Raw genomic sequence first — 21,260 nt, 5'->3', positions numbered from 1 at the left:
TACCAACACTGTCAACGACAGCCTCGTCTTCAGTACCAACACTGTCAACGACAACCTCGTCTTCAGTACCAACACTGTCAACGACAGCCCCGTCTTCAGTACCAACACTGTCAACGACAGCCTCGTCTTCAGTACCAACACTGTCAACGAAAGCCCCGTCTTGAGTACCAACACTGTCAACGACAGCCTCGTCTTCAGTACCAACACTGTCAACGACAGCCCCGTCTTCAGTACCAACACTGTCAACGACAGCCTCGTCTTCAGTACCAACACTGTCAACGACAGCCTCGTCTTCAGTACCAACACTGTCAACGACAGCCCCGTCTTCAATACCAACACTGTCAACGACAGCCCCGTCTTCAGTACCAACACTGTCAACGACAGTCCCGTCTTCAGTACCAACACTGTCAACGACAGCCCCGTCTTCAGTACCAACACTGTCAACGACAGCCTCGTCTTCAGTACCAACACTGTCAACGACAGCCTCGTCTTCAGTACCAACACTGTCAACGACAGCCCCATTCAGTACCAAAACTGTCAACGACAACCTCGTCTTCAGTACCAACACTGTCAACGACAGCCTCGTGTTCAGTACCAACACTGTCAACGACAGCCCCTTTTTCAGTATCAACACTGTCAACGACAGCCCCTTCTTCAGTACCAACACTGTCAACGACAGCCTCGTCTTCTGTACCAACACTGTCAACGACAGCCCCGTCTTCAGTACCAACACTGTCAACGACAGCCCCGTCTTCAGTACCAACACTGTCAACTACAGCCCCGTCTTCAGTACCAACACTGTCAACGACAGCCTCGTCTTCAGTACCAACACTGTCAAAGACAGCCTCGTCTTCAGTACCAACATTGTCAACGACAGCTTCGTCTTCAGTACCAACACTGTCAACGACAGCCCCGTCTTCAGTACCAACACTGTCAACGACAGCCTCGTCTTCAGCACCAACACTGTTAACGACAGCCTCGTCTTCAGTACCACCACTGTCAACGACAGCCTCGTCTTCAGTACCAACACTGTCAAAGACAGCCTCGTCTTCAGTACCAACACTGTCAACGACAACCTCGTCTTCAGTACCAACACTGTCAAAGACAGCCTCGTCTTCAGTACCAACACTGTCAACGACAGCCCCGTTTTCCGTACCAACACTGTCAACGACAGCCCCTTCTTCAGTACCAACACTGTCAACGACAGCCTCGTCTTCAGTACCAACACTGTCAACGACAGCCCCTTCTTCAGTACCAACACTGCCAACGACAGCCCCGTCTTCAGTAATAACACTGTCAACGACTGCCCCGTCTTCAGTAATAACACTGTCAACGACAGCCCCGTCTTCAGTACCAACACTGTCAACGACAGCCCCGTCTTCAGTACCAACACTGTCAACGACAGCCTCGTTTTCAGTACCAACACTGTCAACGACAGCGCCGTCTTCAGTACCAACACTGTCAACGACAGCGCCTTCTTCAGTACCAACACTGTCAACGACAGCCCCTTCTTCAGTACCAACACTGTCAACGACAGCCTCGTCTTCAGTACCAACACTGTCAACGACAGCCCTGTCTTCAATACCAACACTGTCAACGACAGCCCCGTCTTCAGTACTAACACTGTCAACGACAGTCCCGTCTTCAGTACCAACACTGTCAACGACAGCTCCATCTTCAGTACCAACACTGTCAACGACAGCCTCGTCTACAGTACCAACACTGTCAACGACAGCCCCGTCTTCAGTACCAACACTGTCAACGACAGCCTCGTCTTCAGTACCAACACTGTCAACGACAGTCTCGTTTTCAGTACCAACACTGTCAACGACAGCCCCGTCTTCAGTACCAACACTGTCAACGACAGCCCCGTCTTCAGTACCAACACTGTCAACGACAGCCCCATTCAGTACCAAAACTGTCAACGACAACATCGTCTTCAGTACCAACACTGTCAACGACAGCCTCGGGTTCAGTACCAACACTGTCAACGACAGCCCCTTTTTCAGTATCAACACTGTCAACGACAGCCCCTTCTTCAGTACCAACACTGTCAACGACAGCCTCGTCTTCAGTACCAACACTGTCAACGACAGCCCCGTCTTCAGTACCAACACTGTCAACGACAGCCTCGTCTTCAGTACCAACACTGTTAACGACAGCCTCGTCTTCAGTACCAACACTGTCAACGACAGCCTCGTCTTCAGTACCAACACTGTCAACGACAGCCTCGTCTTCAGTACCAACACTGTCATAGACTGCCTCGGGTTCAGTACCAACACTGTCAACGACAGCCCCGTCTTCAGTACCAACACTGTCAACGACAGCCTCGTCTTCAGTACCAACACTGTCAACGACAGTCTCGTTTTCAGTACCAACACTGTCAACGACAGCCCCGTCTTCAGTACCAACACTGTCAACTACAGCCCCGTCTTCAGTACCAACACTGTCAACGACAGCCTCGTCTTCAGTACCAACACTGTCAAAGACAGCCTCGTCTTCAGTACCAACACTGTCAACGACAGCTTCGTCTTCAGTACCAACACTGTCAACGACAGCCTCGTCTTCAGTACCAACACTGTCAAAGACAGCCTCGTCTTCAGTACCAACACTGTCAACGACAGCCTCGTCTTTAGTACCAACACTGTCAACGACAGCTCCGTCTTCAATACCAACACTGTCAACGACAGCCTCGTCTTCAGTACCAACACTGTTAACGACAGCCTCGTCTTCAGTACCAAAACTGTCAACGACAGCCTCGTCTTCAGTACCAACACTGTCAACGACAGCTTCGTCTTCAGTACCAACACTGTCATAGACAGCCTCGTCTACAGTACCAACACTGTCAACGACAGCCCCGTCTTCAGTACCAACACTGTCAACGACAGCCTCGTCTTCAGTACCAACACTATCAACGACAGTCTCGTTTTCAGTACCAACACTGTCAACGACAGCCCCGTCTTCAGTACCAACACTGTCAACGACAGCCCCGTCTTCAGTACCAACACTGTCAACGACAGCCCCATTCAGTACCAAAACTGTCAACGACAACCTCGTCTTCAGTACCAACACTGTCAACGACAGCCTCGTCTTCAGTACCAACACTGTCAACGACAGCCCCTTTTTCAGTACCAACACTGTCAACGACAGCCTCGTCTTCAGTACCAACACTGTCAACGACAGCCTCGTCCTCAGTACCAACACTGTCAACGACAGCCTCGTCTTCAGTACCAACACTGTCAACGACAGCCTCGTCTTCAGTACCAACACTGTCAACGACAGCCCCGTCTTTAGTACCAACACTGTCAACGACAGCCCCGTCTTCAGAACCAACACTGTCAACGACAGCCCCGTCTTCATTACCAACACTGTCAACGACAACCTCGTCTACAGTACCAACACTGTCAACGACAGCCGAGTCTTCAGTACCAACACTGTCAACGACAACCTCGTCTTCAGTACCAACACTGTCAACGACAGCCTCGTCTTCAGTACCAACACTGTCAACGACAGCCCCTTTTTCAGTACCAACACTGTCAACGACAGCCTCGTCTTCAGTACCAACACTGTCAACGACAGCCCCTTCTTCAGTACCAACACTGCCAACGACAGCCCCGTCTTCAGTAATAACACTGTCAACGACCGCCCCGTCTTCAGTAATAACACTGTCAACGACAGCCCCGTCTTCAGTACCAACACTGTCAACGACAGCCCCGTCTTCAGTACCAACACTGTCAACGACAGCCTCGTTTTCAGTACCAACACTGTCAACGACAGCGCCGTCTTCAGTACCAACACTGTCAACGACAGCCCCTTCTTCAGTACCAACACTGTCAACGACAGCCCCTTCTTCAGTACCAACACTGTCAACGACAGCCTCGTCTTCAGTACCAACACTGTCAACGACAGCCCTGTCTTCAATACCAACACTGTCAACGACAGCCCCGTCTTCAGTACCAACACTGTCAACGACAGTCCCGTCTTCAGTACCAACACTGTCAACGACAGCTCCATCTTCAGTACCAACACTGTCAACGACAACCTCGTCTTCAGTACCAACACTGTCAACTACAGCCCCGTCTTCAGTACCAACACTGTCAACGACAGCCTCGTCTTCAGTACCAACACTGTCAAAGACAGCCTCGTCTTCAGTACCAACACTGTCAACGACAGCCCCGTCTTCAGTACCAACACTGTCAACGACAGCCCCGTCTTCAGTACCAACACTGTCAACGACAGCCCCATTCAGTACCAAAACTGTCAACGACAACCTCGTCTTCAGTACCAACACTGTCAACGACACCCTCGTCTTCAGTACCAACACTGTCAACGACAGCCCCTTTTTCAGTACCAACACTGTCAACGACAGCCCCTTCTTCAGTACCAACACTGTCAACGACAGCCTCGTCTTCAGTACCAACACTGTCAACGACAGCCCCGTCTTCAGTACCAACACTGTCAACGACAGCCCCGTCTTCAGTACCAACACTGTCAACGACAGCCTCGTCTTAAGTACCAACAGTGTCAACGACAACCTCGTCTTCAGTACCAACACTGTCAATGACAGCCCCGTCTTCAGTACCAACACTGTCAACGACAGCCCCGTCTTCAGTACTAACACTGTCAACGACAGCCCCGTCTTCAGTACCAACACTGTCAACGACAGTCCCGTCTTCAGTACCAACACTGTCAACGACAGCTCCGGCTTCAGTACCTACACTGTCAACGACAACCTCGTCTTCAGTACCAACACTGTCAACGACAGCCTCGTCTTCAGTACCAACACTGTCAACGACAGTCCCTTCTTCAGTACCAACACTGTCAACGACAGCCCCGTCTTCAGTACCAACATTGTCAACGACAGCCTCGTCTTCAGTACCAACACTGTCAACGACAGCCTCGTCTTTAGTACCAACACTGTCAACGACAGCCCCGTCTTCAGTACCAACACTGTCAACGACAGTTCCTTTTTCAGTACCAACACTGTCAACGACAGCCCCTTCTTCAGTACCAACACTGTCAACGACACCCTCGTCTTCAGTACCAACACTGTCAACGACAGCCCCGTCTTCAGTACCAACACTGTCAACGACAGCCCCGTCTTCAGTACCAACACTGTCAACGACAGCCTCGTCTTCAGTACCAACACTGTCAACGACAACCTCGTCTTCAGTACCAACACTGTCAACGACAGCCCCGTCTTCAGTACCAACACTGTCAACGACAGCCTCGTCTTCAGTACCAACACTGTCAACGAAAGCCCCGTCTTGAGTACCAACACTGTCAACGACAGCCTCGTCTTCAGTACCAACACTGTCAACGACAGCCCCGTCTTCAGTACCAACACTGTCAACGACAGCCTCGTCTTCAGTACCAACACTGTCAACGACAGCCTCGTCTTCAGTACCAACACTGTCAACGACAGCCCCGTCTTCAATACCAACACTGCCAACGACAGCCCCGTCTTCAGTACCAACACTGTCAACGACAGTCCCGTCTTCAGTACCAACACTGTCAACGACAGCCCCGTCTTCAGTACCAACACTGTCAACGACAGCCTCGTCTTCAGTACCAACACTGTCAACGACAGCCTCGTCTTCAGTACCAACACTGTCAACGACAGCCCCATTCAGTATCAAAACTGTCAACGACAACCTCGTCTTCAGTACCAACACTGTCAACGAAAGCCTCGTGTTCAGTACCAACACTGTCAACGACAGCCCCATTTTCAGTATCAACACTGTCAACGACAGCCCCTTCTTCAGTACCAACACTGTCAACGACAGCCTCGTCTTCAGTACCAACACTGTCAACGACAGCCCCGTCTTCAGTACCAACACTGTCAACGACAGCCCCGTCTTCAGTACCAACACTGTCAACTACAGCCCCGTCTTCAGTACCAACACTGTCAACGACAGCCTCGTCTTCAGTACCAACACTGTCAAAGACAGCCTCGTCTTCAGTACCAACACTGTCAACGACAGCTTCGTCTTCAGTACCAACCCTGTCAACGACAGCCCCGTCTTCAGTACCAACACTGTCAACGACAGCCTCGTCTTCAGTACCAACACTGTTAACGACAGCCTCGTCTTCAGTACCAACACTGTCAACGACAGCCTCGTCTTCAGTACCAACACTGTCAAAGACAGCCTCGTCTTCAGTACCAACACTGTCAACGACAGCCTCGTCTTTAGTACCAACACTGTCAACGACAGCTCCGTCTTCAATACCAACACTGTCAACGACAGCCTCGTCTTCAGTACCAACACTGTCAACGACAGCCACGTCTTCAGTACCAACACTGTCAACGACAGCCCCTTTTTTAGTACCAACACTGTCAACGACAGCCTCGTCTTCAGTACCAACACTGTCAACGACAGCCTCGTCTTCAGTACCAACACTGTCAACGACAGCCCCGTCTTCAGTACCAACACTGTCAACGACAGCCCCGTCTTCAGTACCAACACTGTCAACGACAGCCTCGTCTTAAGTACCAACAGTGTCAACGACAACCTCGTCTTCAGTACCAACACTGTCAATGACAGCCCCGTCTTCAGTACCAACACTGTCAACGACAGCCCCGTCTTCAGTACTAACACTGTCAACGACAGCCCCGTCTTCAGTACCAACACTGTCAACGACAGTCCCGTCTTCAGTACCAACACTGTCAACGACAGCTCCGGCTTCAGTACCTACACTGTCAACGACAACCTCGTCTTCAGTACCAACACTGTCAACGACAGCCTCGTCTTCAGTACCAACACTGTCAACGACAGTCCCTTCTTCAGTACCAACACTGTCAACGACAGCCCCGTCTTCAGTACCAACATTGTCAACGACAGCCTCGTCTTCAGTACCAACACTGTCAACGACAGCCTCGTCTTTAGTACCAACACTGTCAACGACAGCCCCGTCTTCAGTACCAACACTGTCAACGAATGTTCCTTTTTCAGTACCAACACTGTCAACGACAGCCCCTTCTTCAGTACCAACACTGTCAACGACACCCTCGTCTTCAGTACCAACACTGTCAACGACAGCCCCGTCTTCAGTACCAACACTGTCAACGACAGCCCCGTCTTCAGTACCAACACTGTCAACGACAGCCTCGTCTTCAGTACCAACACTGTCAACGACAACCTCGTCTTCAGTACCAACACTGTCAACGACAGCCCCGTCTTCAGTACCAACACTGTCAACGACAGCCTCGTCTTCAGTACCAACACTGTCAACGAAAGCCCCGTCTTGAGTACCAACACTGTCAACGACAGCCTCGTCTTCAGTACCAACACTGTCAACGACAGCCCCGTCTTCAGTACCAACACTGTCAACGACAGCCTCGTCTTCAGTACCAACACTGTCAACGACAGCCTCGTCTTCAGTACCAACACTGTCAACGACAGCCCCGTCTTCAATACCAACACTGCCAACGACAGCCCCGTCTTCAGTACCAACACTGTCAACGACAGTCCCGTCTTCAGTACCAACACTGTCAACGACAGCCCCGTCTTCAGTACCAACACTGTCAACGACAGCCTCGTCTTCAGTACCAACACTGTCAACGACAGCCTCGTCTTCAGTACCAACACTGTCAACGACAGCCCCATTCAGTATCAAAACTGTCAACGACAACCTCGTCTTCAGTACCAACACTGTCAACGACAGCCTCGTGTTCAGTACCAACACTGTCAACGACAGCCCCTTTTCAGTATCAACACTGTCAACGACAGCCCCTTCTTCAGTACCAACACTGTCAACGACAGCCTCGTCTTCAGTACCAACACTGTCAACGACAGCCCCGTCTTCAGTACCAACACTGTCAACGACAGCCCCGTCTTCAGTACCAACACTGTCAACTACAGCCCCGTCTTCAGTACCAACACTGTCAACGACAGCCTCGTCTTCAGTACCAACACTGTCAAAGACAGCCTCGTCTTCAGTACCAACACTGTCAACGACAGCTTCGTCTTCAGTACCAACCCTGTCAACGACAGCCCAGTCTTCAGTACCAACACTGTCAACGACAGCCTCGTCTTCAGTACCAACACTGTTAACGACAGCCTCGTCTTCAGTACCAACACTGTCAACGACAGCCTCGTCTTCAGTACCAACACTGTCAAAGACAGCCTCGTCTTCAGTACCAACACTGTCAACGACAGCCTCGTCTTTAGTACCAACACTGTCAACGACAGCTCCGTCTTCAATACCAACACTGTCAACGACAGCCGCGTCTTCAGTACCAACACTGTCAACGACAGCCACGTCTTCAGTACCAACACTGTCAACGACAGCCCCTTTTTCAGTACCAACACTGTCAACGACAGCCTCGTCTTCAGTACCAACACTGTCAACGACAGCCCCTTCTTCAGTACCAACACTGCCAACGACAGCCCCGTCTTCAGTAATAACACTGTCAACGACCGCCCCGTCTTCAGTAATAACACTGTCAACGACAGCCCCGTCTTCAGTACCAACACTGTCAACGACAGCCCCGTCTTCAGTACCAACACTGTCAACGACAGCCTCGTTTTCAGTACCAACACTGTCAACGACAGCGCCGTCTTCAGTACCAACACTGTCAACGACAGCCCCTTCTTCAGTACCAACACTGTCAACGACAGCCCCTTCTTCAGTACCAACACTGTCAACGACAGCCTCGTCTTCAGTACCAACACTGTCAACGACAGCCCTGTCTTCAATACCAACACTGTCAACGACAGCCCCGTCTTCAGTACCAACACTGTCAACGACAGTCCCGTCTTCAGTACCAACACTGTCAACGACAGCTCCATCTTCAGTACCAACACTGTCAACGACAACCTCGTCTTCAGTACCAACACTGTCAACTACAGCCCCGTCTTCAGTACCAACACTGTCAACGACAGCCTCGTCTTCAGTACCAACACTGTCAAAGACAGCCTCGTCTTCAGTACCAACACTGTCAACGACAGCCCCGTCTTCAGTACCAACACTGTCAACGACAGCCCCGTCTTCAGTACCAACACTGTCAACGACAGCCCCATTCAGTACCAAAACTGTCAACGACAACCTCGTCTTCAGTACCAACACTGTCAACGACAGCCTCGTCTTCAGTACCAACACTGTCAAAGACAGCCTCGTCTTCAGTACCAACACTGTCAACGACAGCCCCGTCTTCAGTACCAACACTGTCAACTACAGCCCCGTCTTCAGTACCAACACTGTCAACGACAGCCTCGTCTTCAGTACCAACACTGTCAAAGACAGCCTCGTCTTCACTACCAACACTGTCAACGACAGCTTCGTCTTCAGTACCAACCCTGTCAACGACAGCCCCGTCTTCAGTACCAACACTGTCAACGACAGCCTCGTCTTCAGTACCAACACTGTTAACGACAGCCTCGTCTTCAGTACCAACACTGTCAACGACAGCCTCGTCTTCAGTACCAACACTGTCAAAGACTGCCTCGTCTTCAGTACCAACACTGTCAACGACAGCCTCGTCTTTAGTACCAACACTGTCAACGACAGCTCCGTCTTCAATACCAACACTGTCAACGACAGCCTCGTCTTCAGTACCAACACTGTCAACGACAGCCTCGTCTTCAGTACCAACACTGTCAAAGACAGCCTCGTCTTCAGTACCAACACTGTCAACGACAGCCACGTCTTCAGTACCAACACTGTCAACGACAGCCTCGTTTTCAGTACCAACACTGTCAACGACAGCGCCGTCTTCAGTACCAACACTGTCAACGACAGCCCCTTCTTCAGTACCAACACTGTCAACGACAGCCCCTTCTTCAGTACCAACACTGTCAACGACAGCCTCGTCTTCAGTACCAACACTGTCAACGACAGCCCTGTCTTCAATACCAACACTGTCAACGACAGCCTCGTCTTCAGTACCAACACTGTCAACGACAGCCCTGTCTTCAGTACCAACACTGTCAACGACAGCCACGTCTTCAGTACCAACACTGTCAACGACAGCCCCTTTTTTAGTACCAACACTGTCAACGACAGCCTCGTCTTCAGTACCAACACTGTCAACGACAGCCTCGTCTTCAGTACCAACACTGTCAACGACAGCCCTGTCTTCAGTACCAACACTGTCAACGACAGCCACGTCTTCAGTACCAACACTGTCAACGACAGCCCCTTTTTTAGTACCAACACTGTCAACGACAGCCTCGTCTTCAGTACCAACACTGTCAACGACAGCCTCGTCTTCAGTACCAACACTGTCAACGACAGCCCCGTCTTCAGTACCAACACTGTCAACGACAGCCCCGTCTTCAGTACCAACACTGTCAACGACAGCCTCGTCTTAAGTACCAACAGTGTCAACGACAACCTCGTCTTCAGTACCAACACTGTCAATGACAGCCCCGTCTTCAGTACCAACACTGTCAACGACAGCCCCGTCTTCAGTACTAACACTGTCAACGACAGCCCCGTCTTCAGTACCAACACTGTCAACGACAGTCCCGTCTTCAGTACCAACACTGTCAACGACAGCTCCGGCTTCAGTACCTACACTGTCAACGACAACCTCGTCTTCAGTACCAACACTGTCAACGACAGCCTCGTCTTCAGTACCAACACTGTCAACGACAGTCCCTTCTTCAGTACCAACACTGTCAACGACAGCCCCGTCTTCAGTACCAACATTGTCAACGACAGCCTCGTCTTCAGTACCAACACTGTCAACGACAGCCTCGTCTTTAGTACCAACACTGTCAACGACAGCCCCGTCTTCAGTACCAACACTGTCAACGAATGTTCCTTTTTCAGTACCAACACTGTCAACGACAGCCCCTTCTTCAGTACCAACACTGTCAACGACACCCTCGTCTTCAGTACCAACACTGTCAACGACAGCCCCGTCTTCAGTACCAACACTGTCAACGACAGCCCCGTCTTCAGTACCAACACTGTCAACGACAGCCTCGTCTTCAGTACCAACACTGTCAACGACAACCTCGTCTTCAGTACCAACACTGTCAACGACAGCCCCGTCTTCAGTACCAACACTGTCAACGACAGCCTCGTCTTCAGTACCAACACTGTCAACGAAAGCCCCGTCTTGAGTACCAACACTGTCAACGACAGCCTCGTCTTCAGTACCAACACTGTCAACGACAGCCCCGTCTTCAGTACCAACACTGTCAACGACAGCCTCGTCTTCAGTACCAACACTGTCAACGACAGCCTCGTCTTCAGTACCAACACTGTTAACGACAGCCCCGTCTTCAATACCAACACTGCCAACGACAGCCCCGTCTTCAGTACCAACACTGTCAACGACAGTCCCGTCTTCAGTACCAACACTGTCAACGACAGCCCCGTCTTCAGTACCAACACTGTCAACGACAGCCTCGTCTTCAGTACCAACACTGTCAACGACAGCCTCGTCTTCAGTACCAACACTGTCAACGACAGCCCCATTCAGTATCAAAACTGTCAACGACAACCTCGTCTTCAGTACCAACACTGTCAACGACAGCCTCGTGTTCAGTACCAACACTGTCAACGACAGCCCCTTTTTCAGTATCAACACTGTCAACGACAGCCCCTTCTTCAGTACCAACACTGTCAACGACAGCCTCGTCTTCAGTACCAACACTGTCAACGACAGCCCCGTCTTCAGTACCAACACTGTCAACGACAGCCCCGTCTTCAGTACCAACACTGTCAACTACAGCCCCGTCTTCAGTACCAACACTGTCAACGACAGCCTCGTCTTCAGTACCAACACTGTCAAAGACAGCCTCGTCTTCAGTACCAACACTGTCAACGACAGCTTCGTCTTCAGTACCAACCCTGTCAACGACAGCCCCGTCTTCAGTACCAACACTGTCAACGACAGCCTCGTCTTCAGTACCAACACTGTTAACGACAGCCTCGTCTTCAGTACCAACACTGTCAACGACAGCCTCGTCTTCAGTACCAACACTGTCAAAGACAGCCTCGTCTTCAGTACCAACACTGTCAACGACAGCCTCGTCTTTAGTACCAACACTGTCAACGACAGCTCCGTCTTCAATACCAACACTGTCAACGACAGCCGCGTCTTCAGTACCAACACTGTCAACGACAGCCACGTCTTCAGTACCAACACTGTCAACGACAGCCCCTTTTTCAGTACCAACACTGTCAACGACAGCCTCGTCTTCAGTACCAACACTGTCAACGACAGCCCCTTCTTCAGTACCAACACTGCCAACGACAGCCCCGTCTTCAGTAATAACACTGTCAACGACCGCCCCGTCTTCAGTAATAACACTGTCAACGACAGCCCCGTCTTCAGTACCAACACTGTCAACGACAGCCCCGTCTTCAGTACCAACACTGTCAACGACAGCCTCGTTTTCAGTACCAACACTGTCAACGACAGCGCCGTCTTCAGTACCAACACTGTCAACGACAGCCCCTTCTTCAGTACCAACACTGTCAACGACAGCCCCTTCTTCAGTACCAACACTGTCAACGACAGCCTCGTCTTCAGTACCAACACTGTCAACGACAGCCCTGTCTTCAATACCAACACTGTCAACGACAGCCCCGTCTTCAGTACCAACACTGTCAACGACAGTCCCGTCTTCAGTACCAACACTGTCAACGACAGCTCCATCTTCAGTACCAACACTGTCAACGACAACCTCGTCTTCAGTACCAACACTGTCAACTACAGCCCCGTCTTCAGTACCAACACTGTCAACGACAGCCTCGTCTTCAGTACCAACACTGTCAAAGACAGCCTCGTCTTCAGTACCAACACTGTCAACGACAGCCCCGTCTTCAGTACCAACACTGTCAACGACAGCCCCGTCTTCAGTACCAACACTGTCAACGACAGCCCCATTCAGTACCAAAACTGTCAACGACAACCTCGTCTTCAGTACCAACACTGTCAACGACAGCCTCGTCTTCAGTACCAACACTGTCAAAGACAGCCTCGTCTTCAGTACCAACACTGTCAACGACAGCCCCGTCTTCAGTACCAACACTGTCAACTACAGCCCCGTCTTCAGTACCAACACTGTCAACGACAGCCTCGTCTTCAGTACCAACACTGTCAAAGACAGCCTCGTCTTCAGTACCAACACTGTCAACGACAGCTTCGTCTTCAGTACCAACCCTGTCAACGACAGCCCCGTCTTCAGTACCAACACTGTCAACGACAGCCTCGTCTTCAGTACCAACACTGTTAACGACAGCCTCGTCTTCAGTACCAACACTGTCAACGACAGCCTCGTCTTCAGTACCAACACTGTCAAAGACTGCCTCGTCTTCAGTACCAACACTGTCAACGACAGCCTCGTCTTTAGTACCAACACTGTCAACGACAGCTCCGTCTTCAATACCAACACTGTCAACGACAGCCTCGTCTTCAGTACCAACACTGTCAACGACAGCCACGTCTTCAGTACCAACACTGTCAACGACAGCCCCTTTTTCAGTACCAACACTGTCAACGACAGCCTCGTCTTCAGTACCAACACTGTCAACGACAGCCTCGTCTTCAGTACCAACACTGTCAACGACAGCCCCGTCTTCAGTACCAACACTGTCAACGACAGCCCCGTCTTCAGTACCAACACTGTCAACGACAGCCTCGTCTTAAGAACCAACAGTGTCAACGACAACCTCGTCTTCAGTACCAACACTGTCAATGACAGCCCCGTCTTCAGTACCAACACTGTCAACGACAGCCCCGTCTTCAGTACTAACACTGTCAACGACAGCCCCGTCTTCAGTACCAACACTGTCAACGACAGTCCCGTCTTCAGTACCAACACTGTCAACGACAGCTCCGGCTTCAGTACCTACACTGTCAACGACAACCTCGTCTTCAGTACCAACACTGTCAACGACAGCCTCATCTTCAGTACCAACACTGTCAACGACAGTCCCTTCTTCAGTACCAACACTGTCAACGACAGCCCCGTCTTCAGTACCAACATTGTCAACGACAGCCTCGTCTTCAGTACCAACACTGTCAACGACAGCCTCGTCTTTAGTACCAACACTGTCAACGACAGCCCCGTCTTCAGTACCAACACTGTCAACGACAGTTCCTTTTTCAGTACCAACACTGTCAACGACAGCCCCTTCTTCAGTACCAACACTGTCAACGACACCCTCGTCTTCAGTACCAACACTGTCAACGACAGCCCCGTCTTCAGTACCAACACTGTCAACGACAGCCCCGTCTTCAGTACCAACACTGTCAACGACAGCCTCGTCTTCAGTACCAACACTGTCAACGACAACCTCGTCTTCAGTACCAACACTGTCAACGACAGCCCCGTCTTCAGTACCAACACTGTCAACGACAGCCTCGTCTTCAGTACCAACACTGTCAACGAAAGCCCCGTCTTGAGTACCAACACTGTCAACGAACGCCTCGTCTTCAGTACCAACACTGTCAACGACAGCCCCGTCTTCAGTACCAACACTGTCAACGACAGCCTCGTCTTCAGTACCAACACTGTCAACGACAGCCTCGTCTTCAGTACCAACACTGTCAACGACAGCCCCGTCTTCAATACCAACACTGCCAACGACAGCCCCGTCTTCAGTACCAACACTGTCAACGACAGTCCCGTCTTCAGTACCAACACTGTCAACGACAGCCCCGTCTTCAGTACCAACACTGTCAACGACAGCCGCGTCTTCAGTACCAACACTGTCAACGACAGCCTCGTCTTCAGTACCAACACTGTCAACGACAGCCCCATTCAGTATCAAAACTGTCAACGACAACCTCGTCTTCAGTACCAACACTGTCAACGACAGCCTCGTGTTCAGTACCAACACTGTCAACGACAGCCCCTTTTTCAGTATCAACACTGTCAACGACAGCCCCTTCTTCAGTACCAACACTGTCAACGACAGCCTCGTCTTCAGTACCAACACTGTCAACGACAGCCCCGTCTTCAGTACCAACACTGTCAACGACAGCCCCGTCTTCAGTACCAACACTGTCAACTACAGCCCCGTCTTCAGTACCAACACTGTCAACGACAGCCTCGTCTTCAGTACCAACACTGTCAAAGACAGCCTCGTCTTCAGTACCAACACTGTCAACGACAGCTTCGTCTTCAGTACCAACCCTGTCAACGACAGCCCCGTCTTCAGTACCAACACTGTCAACGACAGCCTCGTCTTCAGTACCAACACTGTTAACGACAGCCTCGTCTTCAGTACCAACACTGTCAACGACAGCCTCGTCTTCAGTACCAACACTGTCAAAGACAGCCTCGTCTTCAGTACCAACACTGTCAACGACAGCCTCGTCTTTAGTACCAACACTGTCAACGACAGCCCCTTCTTCAGTACCAACACTGCCAACGACAGCCCCGTCTTCAGTAATAACACTGTCAACGACCGCCCCGTCTTCAGTAATAACACTGTCAACGACAGCCCCGTCTTCAGTACCAACACTGTCAACGACAGCCCCGTCTTCAGTACCAACACTGTCAACGACAGCCTCGTTTTCAGTACCAACACTGTCAACGACAGCGCCGTCTTCAGTACCAACACTGTCAACGACAGCCCCTTCTTCAGTACCAACACTGTCAACGACAGCCCCTTCTTCAGTACCAACACTGTCAACGACAGCCTCGTCTTCAGTACCAACACTGTCAACGACAGCCCTGTCTTCAATACCAACACTGTCAACGACAGCCCCGTCTTCAGTACCAACACTGTCAACGACAGTCCCGTCTTCAGTACCAACACTGTCAACGACAGCTCCATCTTCAGTACCAACACTGTCAACGACAACCTCGTCTTCAGTACCAACACTGTCAACTACAGCCCCGTCTTCAGTACCAACACTGTCAACGACAGCCTCGTCTTCAGTACCAACACTGTCAAAGACAGCCTCGTCTTCAGTACCAACACTGTCAACGACAGCCCCGTCTTCAGTACCAACACTGTCAACGACAGCCCCGTCTTCAGTACCAACACTGTCAACGACAGCCCCATTCAGTACCAAAACTGTCAACGACAACCTCGTCTTCAGTACCAACACTGTCAACGACAGCCTCGTCTTCAGTACCAACACTGTCAACGACAGCCCCTTTTTCAGTACCAACACTGTCAACGACAGCCCCTTCTTCAGTACCAACACTGTCAACGACAGCCTCGTCTTCAGTACCAACACTGTCAACGACAGCCCCGTCTTCAGTACCAACACTGTCAACGACAGCCCCGTCTTCAGTACCAACACTGTCAACGACAGCCTCGTCTTTAGTACCAACAGTGTCAACGACAACCTCGTCTTCAGTACCAACACTGTCAATGACAGTCCCGTCTTCAGTACCAACACTGTCAACGACAGCCCCGTCTTCAGTACTAACACTGTCAAAAACAGCCCCGTCTTCAGTACCAACACTGTCAACGACAGTCCCGTCTTCAGTACCAACACTGTCAACGACAGCTCCGGCTTCAGTACCTACACTGTCAACGACAACCTCGTCTTCAGTACCAACACTGTCAACGACAGCCTCGTCTTCAGTACCAACACTGTCAACGACAGTCCCTTCTTCAGTACCAACACTGTCAACGACAGCCCCGTCTTCAGTACCAACATTGTCAACGACAGCCTCGTCTTCAGTACCAACACTGTCAACGACAGCCTCGTCTTCAGTACCAACACTGTCAACGACAGCCCCGTCTTCAGTACCAACACTGTCAACGACAGCTCCTTTTTCAGTACCAACACTGTCAACGACAGCCCCTTCTTCAGTACCAACACTGTCAACGACACCCTCGTCTTCAGTACCCACACTGTCAACGACAGCCCCGTCTTCAGTACCAACACTGTCAACGACAGCCCCGTCTTCAGTACCAACACTGTCAACGACAGCCTCGTCTTCAGTACCAACACTGTCAACGACAACCTCGTCTTCAGTACCAACACTGTCAACGACAGCCCCGTCTTCAGTACCAACACTGTCAACGACAGCCTCGTCTTCAGTACCAACACTGTCAACGAAAGCCCCGTCTTGAGTACCAACACTGTCAACGACAGCCTCGTCTTCAGTACCAACACTGTCAACGACAGCCCCGTCTTCAGTACCAACACTGTCAACGACAGCCTCGTCTTCAGTACCAACACTGTCAACGACAGCCTCGTCTTCAGTACCAACACTGTCAACGACAGCCCCGTCTTCAATACCAACACTGTCAACGACAGCCCCGTCTTCAGTACCAACACTGTCAACGACAGTCCCGTCTTCAGTACCAACACTGTCAACGACAGCCCCGTCTTCAGTACCAACACTGTCAACGACAGCCTCGTCTTCAGTACCAACACTGTCAACGACAGCCTCGTCTTCAGTACCAACACTGTCAACGACAGCCCCATTCAGTACCAAAACTGTCAACGACAACCTCGTCTTCAGTACCAACACTGTCAACGACAGCCTCGTGTTCAGTACCAACACTGTCAACGACAGCCCCTTTTTCAGTATCAACACTGTCAACGACAGCCCCTTCTTCAGTACCAACACTGTCAACGACAGCCTCGTCTTCAGTACCAACACTGTCAACGACAGCCCCGTCTTCAGTACCAACACTGTCAACGACAGCCCCGTCTTCAGTACCAACACTGTCAACTACATCCCCGTCTTCAGTACCAACACTGTCAACGACAGCCTCGTCTTCAGTACCAACACTGTCAAAGACAGCCTCGTCTTCAGTACCAACACTGTCAACGACAGCTTCGTCTTCAGTACCAACACTGTCAACGACAGCCCCGTCTTCAGTACCAACACTGTCAACGACAGCCTCGTCTTCAGTACCAACACTGTTTACGTCAGCCTCGTCTTCAGTACCAACACTGTCAACGACAGCCTCGTCTTCAGTACCAACACTGTCAAAGACAGCCTCGTCTTCAGTACCAACACTGTCAACGACAGCCTCGTCTTTAGTACCAACACTGTCAACGACAGCTCCGTCTTCAATACCAACACTGTCAACGACAGCCTCGTCTTCAGTACCAACACTGTTAACGACAGCCTCGTCTTCAGTACCAACACTGTCAACGACAGTTCCTTTTTCAGTACCAACACTGTCAACGACAGCCTCGTCTTCAGTACCAACACTGTCATAGACAGCCTCGTCTACAGTACCAACACTGTCAACGACAGCCCCGTCTTCAGTACCAACACTGTCAACGACAGCCTCGTCTTCAGTACCAACACTGTCAACGACAGTCTCGTTTTCAGTACCAACACTGTCAACGACAGCCCCCGTCTTCAGTACCAACACTGTCAACGACAGCCCCGTCTTCAGTACCAACACTGTCAACGACAGCCCCATTCAGTACCAAAACTGTCAACGACAACCTCGTCTTCAGTACCAACACTGTCAACGACAGCCTCGTCTTCAGTACCAACACTGTCAACGACAGCCCCTTTTTCAGTACCAACACTGTCAACGACAGCCTCGTCTTCAGTACCAACACTGTCAACGACAGCCTCGTCTTCAGTACCAACACTGTCAACGACAGCCTCGTCTTCAGTACCAACACTGTCAACGACAGCCTCGTCTTCAGTACCAACACTGTCAACGACAGCCCCGTCTTTAGTACCAACACTGTCAACGACAGCCCCGTCTTCAGAACCAACACTGTCAACGACAGCCCCGTCTTCATTACCAACACTGTCAACGACAACCTCGTCTACAGTACCAACAGTGTCAACGACAGCCGCGTCTTCAGTACCAACACTGTCAACGACAACCTCGTCTTCAGTACCAACACTGTCAACGACAGCCTCGTCTTCAGTACCAACACTGTCAACGACAGCCCCTTTTTCAGTACCAACACTGTCAACGACAGCCTCGTCTTCAGTACCAACACTGTCAACGACAGCCCCGTCTTCAATACCAACACTGTCAACGACAGCCCCGTCTTCAGTACCAACACTGTCAACGACAGTCCCGTCTTCAGTACCAACACTGTCAACGACAGCTCCGGCTTCAGTACCAACACTGTCAACGACAACCTCGTCTTCAGTACCAGCACTGTCAACGACAGCCTCGTCTTCAGTACCAACACTGTCAACGACAGTCCCTTCTTCAGTACCAACACTGTCAACGACAGCCCCGTCTTCAGTACCAACACTGTCAACGACAGCCTCGTCTTCAGTACCAACACTGTCAACGACAGCCCCGTCTTCAGTACCAACACTGTCAACGACATCCCCGTCTTCAGTACCAACACTGTCAACGACAGCCCCGTCTTCAGTACCAACACTGTCAACGACAGCCTCGTCTACAGTACCAACACTGTCAACGACAGCCCCGTCTTCAGTACCAACACTGTCAACGACAACCTCGTCTTCAGTACCAACACTGTCAACGACAGCCCCGTCTTCAGTACCAACACTGTCAACGACAGCCCCATTCAGTACCAAAACTGTCAACGACAACCTCGTCTTCAGTACCAACACTGTCAACGACAGCCTCGTCTTCAGTACCAACACTGTCAACGAATGCCCCTTTTTCAGTACCAACACTGTCAACGACAGCCCCTTCTTCAGTACCAACACTGTCAACGACAGCCTCGTCTTCAGTACCAACACTGTCAACGACAGCCCCGTCTTCAGTACCAACACTGTCAACGACAGCCCCGTCTTCAGTACCAACACTGTCAAAGACAGCCCCGTCTTCAGTACCAACACTGTCAACGACTGCCCCGTCTTCAATACCAACACTGTCAACGACAGCCCCGTCTTCAGTACCAACACTGTCAACGACAGCCCCGTCTTCAGTACCAACACTGTCAACGACAGCCCCGTCTTCAGTACCAACACTGTCAAAGACAGCCCCGTCTTCAGTACCAACACTGTCAACGACTGCCCCGTCTTCAATACCAACACTGTCAACGACAGCCCCGTCTTCAGTACCAACACTGTCAACGACAGCCTCGTCTACAGTACCAACACTGTCAACGACAGCCCCGTCTTCAGTACCAACACTGTCAACGACAGCCTCGTCTTCAGTACCAACACTGTCAACGACAGCCCCGTCTTCAGTACCAACACTGTCAACGACAGCCTCGTCTTCAGTACCAACACTGTCAACGACAGCCCCGTCTTCAGTACCAACACTGTCAACGACAGCCCCGTCTTCAGTACCAACACTGTCAACGACAGCCCCGTCTTCAGTACCAACACTGTCAACGACAGCCCCGTCTTCAGTACCAACACTGTCAACGACAGCCACTTCAACACAATTATCGTTAAGAACCACAAGAATAACGTCAATATCATCAGTGACAACATCACTACCTCCGCCACCAATAACGGAGACCTCACTATATACTACATCAGCACTACCACAACCATCAACAGATATACCGTTATCTGCAACGTTAACAACACCGTCTAAAACATCGTCAATAACATCAGCATCATGTACAACATCCACAACAACATCAATATATTTCATAACATCTATACTCAAAGAAATCACACAAACGTGATGAATATTAGTGAGGAAATCATTTAGAACAATGAGGTGACTCGAACCTGCAATCAAGGTATTCACAGCCGCGGACCTTGCCCCTGCACCACGACATGGGGTAAGTTATACAACATGGGTTTCCACTGAATTCACAGGAAGTCTGGCGGCTTCCTCGAGTGGCTCCACGACTTCCGTCCAGGAATTAGTGAAAAATGTGTAACTTATACATTATTGTGGTACAGGGGTAAGGTGCGCGTCTGTACCGTGATCGATGGATCGAGTCGCCTCATTGCTCTAAATGATTTTCTTACTGATACATATAACATCAACATCAACGATATCATCTATACTGACATCAACACCAACAATGCCATTCACATCATCATCAACAATAACAATACCATCTACAGCATCAACAACAACAACAATACAATGTATCAGCGGAGTCCCACAGGGCTCAGTACTTGGGCCCATCCTGTTTCTAATATATGTGAACGATCTTCCAGAGGAAATAGACTCATTCCTCTCGATGTTTGCTGATGGTGCAAAAATTATGAAAAGAATCAAGACGGATGAAGATAGACAGAGACTACAGGATGACCTGGATAAACTGCAGGAATGGTCTAGAAAATGGCTGCAAAAGTTCAACTCGGGAAAGTGTAAGGTGATGAAATTAGGCGAAGGGAGCAGGAGGCTGAGCACAAGGTATCATCTGGGAGGGAAAATCCTGCAAGAGTCAAATAGAGAGAAGGAGGTGGGGGTTGATATCACACCGAACCTGTCCCCAGAGGCCC

The 21,260-nt window shown here is 50.8% G+C and overlaps 1 protein-coding gene across 1 annotated transcript in view; it reads right to left on the bottom strand.

The window, feature by feature from the left end:
• Positions 1 to 20,451, bottom strand: part of LOC138354832 (uncharacterized) — a 55,391-nt gene extending 34,940 nt beyond the window's left edge. The window contains exon 1 of the mRNA XM_069309332.1: positions 20,172 to 20,451. Coding sequence (XP_069165433.1) covers positions 20,172 to 20,451 — 280 coding nt within the window. The remainder of the gene's footprint in view (positions 1 to 20,171) is intronic.
• Positions 20,452 to 21,260: the final 809 nt, after the last annotated feature.

This window comes from Procambarus clarkii, chromosome 64 (genome assembly GCF_040958095.1).
Source record: "Procambarus clarkii isolate CNS0578487 chromosome 64, FALCON_Pclarkii_2.0, whole genome shotgun sequence".
Classification (NCBI taxonomy): Eukaryota; Metazoa; Arthropoda; class Malacostraca; order Decapoda; family Cambaridae; genus Procambarus; species Procambarus clarkii.
This window is presented reverse-complemented; position numbering and strand designations above follow the sequence as displayed.